Source organism: Monopterus albus, unplaced genomic scaffold (genome assembly GCF_001952655.1).
Source record: "Monopterus albus unplaced genomic scaffold, M_albus_1.0 scaffold45.1, whole genome shotgun sequence".
Lineage (NCBI taxonomy): Eukaryota > Metazoa > Chordata > Actinopteri > Synbranchiformes > Synbranchidae > Monopterus > Monopterus albus.
This window is the reverse complement of record NW_018127925.1, coordinates 2,381,041-2,386,958: the sequence shown is the minus strand read 5'-3', so window position 1 is coordinate 2,386,958 and position 5,918 is coordinate 2,381,041. Positions and strand designations below refer to the sequence as shown.

At 39.6% G+C, this 5,918-nt stretch overlaps 2 protein-coding genes across 2 annotated transcripts in view; one reads left to right on the top strand and one right to left on the bottom strand.

Moving 5' to 3' along the window:
• Positions 1-4,264, top strand: part of LOC109960209 (uncharacterized) — a 20,423-nt gene extending 16,159 nt beyond the window's left edge. The window contains 7 exon segments of the mRNA XM_020600134.1: positions 218-274; positions 367-483; positions 1,358-1,509; positions 1,715-1,801; positions 3,427-3,573; positions 3,774-3,971; positions 4,169-4,264. Of these exon segments, the coding sequence (XP_020455790.1) occupies positions 218-274; positions 367-483; positions 1,358-1,509; positions 1,715-1,801; positions 3,427-3,573; positions 3,774-3,971; positions 4,169-4,264 (854 nt within the window).
• Positions 4,265-4,741: 477 nt separating this feature from the next.
• Positions 4,742-5,918, bottom strand: part of LOC109960247 (interferon-induced transmembrane protein 3-like) — a 1,757-nt gene continuing 580 nt past the window's right edge. Inside the window, exon 2 of the mRNA XM_020600202.1 lies at positions 4,742-5,089. Coding sequence (XP_020455858.1) covers positions 4,937-5,089 — 153 coding nt within the window. The 3' untranslated portion in view covers positions 4,742-4,936. The remainder of the gene's footprint in view (positions 5,090-5,918) is intronic.

The window sequence follows — 5,918 nt, the reverse complement described above, 5'->3', positions numbered from 1 at the left end:
GCATACCTCTAAACAAATTGTTTGACAATATGCTTGTTTTCTTCCTTACCAAGAGTCAGATAATAATGTACTGTAAATGCCACTCATATCCATTTATTACAGATATGAAGCTAAAGCCAGCAGGTAGTTAGCTTAGCTTAGCACAAAGAATGGAAACAGAGGAATTTGCCCAGTGGTAATAAAATCGGCCTTTATTTTAATCTTGATTTCCCAACAGAAATCCAGCTAATGAAAGAGAATCATCCTACACATATCACTGTCCCCGTCATTCCAGGTAACATCATGATGTAAGATAATATGTGGTAAGCACACATGACATGTCAGGGTGTGCGACATTAATACATCCATATTGCTTTTATTTCCTAGAAGAGGCCTGGGCCAAGCTGCTGGAGCTGTCTCCTCTGTTTCAGCTATTGAAGGTGGTGGAGCGACAGCTGAAGGGCTGGGCCTGTGGGACAGGGCTTCTGAGAGGAGAGCATGCTGGTAGGTGGACACATTTAGGTTAGCCTGTTGTTACTTGACTAATGAGTCTAGAGAAACTGTGAGAAGCAGTGTTGGTTTTTAATCAGGCTGATGGTGTGACTGTCAGCCCACTACTGGTCCAAACTAGAAATGTCCCAGTGAATATCTGATCTATTACTGTGCAAATGTATAGATATTCACGGCCCTTAGAGGATGAAATCTCTCTGACTTTGGTGATCTCCTGACTTATACTCTAGTGCCACCATGACTTTGACACATGCGGTGTTAACAGAATGGATTTTCCTAAGATTTGGTGCAAACATTCATGTTTACTCTAATTTCCCCTTTGGAAATCAAAAAAGTGTTGTTGTACCTTAGCTCAGCGCACCTTTGATGATCCTCTGATTTGTCATCCACTGCCATCAGGTAATATACACCATCAAACTGTAATTTGTCTGTAATTGTCAATCAAACTGTAATTTTATTATTAATTCCTTAAAAACATAGCCAACCTCAGCTGCGCTTTGTCACTAACCGTCTGTAGATGAGCAACATCCATCCATCCATCCATTTTCTAAACCGCTTAGTCCCAAAAGGGGTCATGGAGGGCTGGAGTCAATCCCAGCCAGCTGCGGGCGAGAAGCGGGGTACACCCTGGACAGGTTGCCAGTCCACTGCAGGGCTTAAATGAGCAACAGTTCAAGTAAAAGCAACTGTAAACAGTTTGCAAATGCAAGTGTGTCTGTAATTTGTACAGCTGGAGCATGGAAGAACTCATCAGTGGAAATCCCACGGTGGCCATATTTTACATTCAAAACAGTGAAATGGTGACTCTTTAGCAATTGTGGCGATCGATGGCTTCCATGGTAGTTGTCAGGTTCTGTGTTTTGTCCAGACAGAGGGAAGAGTTTTGCAGATGTCCTCGATGCTCAGTGGGAATGTGAGGGAGAACTTGTGCCTTTGGACCCTTCAGTCCTTAACCCAAGAGAGTTCCTGGTCTACCAGCATGGACTATTCCTCATGCACATGTTACATAATCTAAAACTGGTTGGTGCCAAAGTTTCATGCTTACTTTCAACCTTGTTGCTTATTTGATTTTCAATTGCTTTACTCTAACTGTATAAATAAATTATTTTCTATTTGAATGGCTAATGTCTGGTTATCATGTTTTCATTTTCACTGTGGGCTGAGTTTTAGCAGGCGTATTGTCCTTCTGTACAAAGGCTTGGTCTGTTGTTCCCTTTTCCAACAGACTCCAGCCGTTTCACTTCAGATAGCTGCTAGTCTCCCAGAAAACAACTACTTCCACAATGCCTTCAGAAATTCATTCTTTTATCAGGTAAACTTTGAGCTCTATCAAATTGTAATATAAGTTTTTTCTTATGTCTTCCAGTGCAATTTCTCAGTTGCGTGTTGGTATAAGTAGCATCACCAAGATAGGTAACTATCTGTGCAGTGCTAGAGCAACTGAACTGAACGAAAAGTCAAAATGCACCCAAAACAATAACGTCACATTACCTTAGAGATATTGTGATAGAAATGCTTTCAATATCACAGGATTTTTGAAGATGGTGTATTACCTGGCTCTGCTGCCAGTTGGTTTTGTGAACACCCTGTTTTTGGAAAAAAAAAAAAAAAAAAAAAGGTGTGTCTGCTGTGTTTGCGGAAATATGATAATCTAAAACCTACGCAGGCTGTAGATTTGAGTTTTTAGCATATCAGAAGCTGCAGGTTGTTACGAGATCAGCTTTATAATAATAAATAATAAGTGTACTGTTAGCATTCTGTAAACAGATGATTCACAATGCTCCGCATGGAATCTATCCAAATTTGTAAACACTGTGAAATCACTGTGAGACCATCAGTTCCTAAGACTTCCCACGCCCACTGAAGTCCATTTGGAGGACATTATGTGCTTTCTCCTTGATAAACATATCACCATTTGCTTTTAATATTTCCTTCTTTCTACTGGAATACTATAAGAAAACACTTTACATATACTGTTAAGAAGTCTAGCCTAAAACCATGTGTTGAATTTTGTAAAAAGATATCCTGTATTGTATACAAAATGCTAATTTGTAATTTAACTAGTAACTACAGCTGTAAGTGAGGTAAAGTAAAGCATGTTAAAACTAGCTTCCCTTACAACCTTGAAATGAAGGGGCTTTTCAGTGAGCAGCCTCAACAACGAAAGGCTTTATAGAATATCCGTCCCAGCTCTGCTGATCTCTGGACACAAAATACTTTCTGTCTCTGTTCCCCACCCTCTTTGGTCACAGAGCTCAGACTAAAAGCCTCTTCAAATCAGTAAATAACCAGCTAGTTAACACCCTTCAGCTTTCCAGGGTCATGATAAAAAGGTTGTTTTTTAGAGTAGGTCTTACTGTTTTAGATTCTTTTAGAATTCAGAGGAACCCTGCGATGGATTGGCGACCTGTCCAGGGTGTACCCTGCCTTTGCCCGATTGCCGGCCGGGATTGGCTCTGGCCCCCCCCGTGACCCCGTTCAGGAACTAAGCGGTAGAAAATGAATGAATGAATGAATAGAATTCAGAGGGACCCTATCTACTGCTTATGTACTGTAGTATGGTACATTGCTTTAATTTGCAAAACATACAACGCCAGCCCCCATCTAAAATTTAGGCCATTGAAAGTTCACATAATCAATCTTAAAGTGCAAACATGCATCCTGGCAGGCCTTAGAAATGTTTGTTAGGCTGAAGTAGGCACTTCTCCTCTTGCTTGCTCAGTGTTTTTACAGTCCTCTTTTGTATATTCCAGTTTATTGTAAAACTGAAAAGTAAATATAATCTTTTAATTTCCTTCTAAATTACATGTAATGCCGTGTGGCACCATGCCTGCTTTTTTAAAAACCTATTATCAGTTGTGCATGTATGTCTTTGCAGAACTGTAATGTTTTAGTGAGAATAACTCTGTGAAGTGTGAATGACTGCTCTGTTGACAGGAGGCAGAGGAGACTCTCTTTGTCCGTCGCCAGAGGCTGCAGTCAGTAGGAGGCTTCTCGCTGCTGCTGCTCCACTGTCTCGCCCATGTCAAAATTAAAGACATGAGCTCTGACTCTAGTCCTGCATTCCAGAGACTTTTCTTCAAGGTACAGACAGACATTTAAAGTGTGCATGACTCATTAACTCATCAGGGAAATACTGTAGTTGAAGGAATACATTTTTATATCAAATTTAGCTTCAAATTTGGCAGAACTTTGCCATTCCAAGTTTTGTTATGAGCTCACTGTTGGTAGGATGACTTTACCTGTATGACATTAATTGAATTGTTTTTAATTGGATATTATAGGTACTGCAGGCATGTCTGGGAGAGTTGTTTCAGGCCAGACTCAGCATGCCCTCCTCTGGACAGGAAGCCAATTTGTGTGAGTGGTTTCAATACCAAGGGCCTCCTTCAGGAGACCTAAAGGAGACTCTGTCAGATGCTCGTGCTGCCTCCCTCCTTTACAGAATTCACAAACCAAGTAGAGGATTGTTGTCTGAAGATGTAAGGACACAATATTTCCTCCACTTATGCATTTGCTATTGCACATGTCAGCTGTTACTGTAACATCACACAGATTGTTCAGATAGAACATGGCAAATTTTTTTTTTGGTCTATCAGCAGGCAGAATAATATTTATGAGTCAGTAACCAGAGCCTCTTTACATGTCTTTGTTTTGTGTCGGTGATTACGGGGGGCAGGAAGTTGAAGAACTTCAGAGGAAGCACCAAGAAACATCTCTGTTCTCCCATCTTGAAGAACTTTTGATAGAGAAGAGCTCTGAAGCCACAAAGTAGGACGAAGACCAGAAAGGGTACACATATGTAGAGACGTTTATACTTTTATACAGCATAATGTGCAGTGTAAAAATACAAGCTTTAGAATACATAGGTATTTAAGAAATAACAAAATGAAATAATAGTAACTATGTGTCACTATTTTTCATAATATATCATTTTAGAAAGGCATGCAAATGAAAGCATTTCATAGGAAGGCAGTGATAACTAGATAATGCACTAACTACTATTAGATTACAAGAGGTGCAATGCAGAGCCTGTCTGACAGGTTCACTATGGCCTCAAAAATCATGGACCCTCCAGGGTCCATGATGCAGTATAGAGAATATTATACTTACTGTCATATTTTAATTTCATTTTGGACTTTGTTTTGGACAGTACTAAACAATGACTATAACCATACAGCCACCTAAAACCAGTTTGCCACAACCTCAAAACATCTTTTCCACCAGAAACATTTTTTCCAGTTTGATTACATTTTTTTTTTTTTTTTACACAAGTCAAAAGCAAATAACAAAACCAGCATAACTGCCTTCTTCAGAAGGCATGGCCAAAAGCCAGATTCAGCCATCTGGTTCTATTTGGTGTTTGCGTGAGAGGATGAAGGGAAGTCAATATTAACAAAAACTTCACTGAGATTCTGATGCAATGAGCCGGCAAACACTGGTGCCTTCAGTGTTGTTTATTGTGCATTGAAACTTTGAGAGCGATGACAATGATGATTCCAATGATTCCACAGACAAGTGCGATGATGTTTAGTTTCTTGGCTGTTCTTGATGCATCCTCAGCTATAGCGGACTGTCCACAAGCATTAGCATCTTTTGCCTTTAAGAAGCAATGATCAAAATTAGTTCAGATTCACTTTTAAGACATCTTTGAACAGAAACATAGATCCACAAGCATGCAAAATTAATTTGGTTACATTATGAGCACAAATCAATCAACATTTAATCACAACAGAGCCAGTTTGAGATTTTTTGTCATGATGTTTTAGTGCAAATTTCACAATTTCTGACAAAATGTACCATGTTTTAAAAGACTAAAGATTGCTTGTATAAGTTTTGATTTTAGGGCGTGTAGTGGTTAATAATAAACCAGATTCCAGAAGAAATATGTAACAGAACAGTATGTACTTCACATATAAACATTATTGGTACTTATTTGAGCTGAGTGGTTATGGGTTCATTAAGATCATGTGAGTTGGACAATGGGCTTATGTAAGTGGTTAAGATGTTTCCTGTTTTTGAAGTACATCTCAGGGTGTTGTCTCCCGAAACTGGAGACAGGAAGCTAGGTTCAGAAATTGACGCAACAGCATAAGGAAGGCTGCTGACAAAAGAGTGAGCCTGGAAGAGAGAGGAGGACCATGCTGCAGTGAACAGTAAACCATGTACCTTTTGGGGACCCAGCCGGCTGGGGGAGACGCTGACTGACTCGGGACTGACAACAAAGGACCTGACTGACTGGTGCTTCTGACAATCGTCTTAGGCTATTTATTCCATCACAAAAGGAGAGTCTCTGTTCTCTGATCTCTGTTCTCTGTTCCCTAACTACAAGATTATGTGTTTAAATACTACTCTATTCAGAATAATTGTAATATTAAATGATCCTTTAAATTGTAATGGTTTGTCTGAATTAATTTAGTTGGTATCAC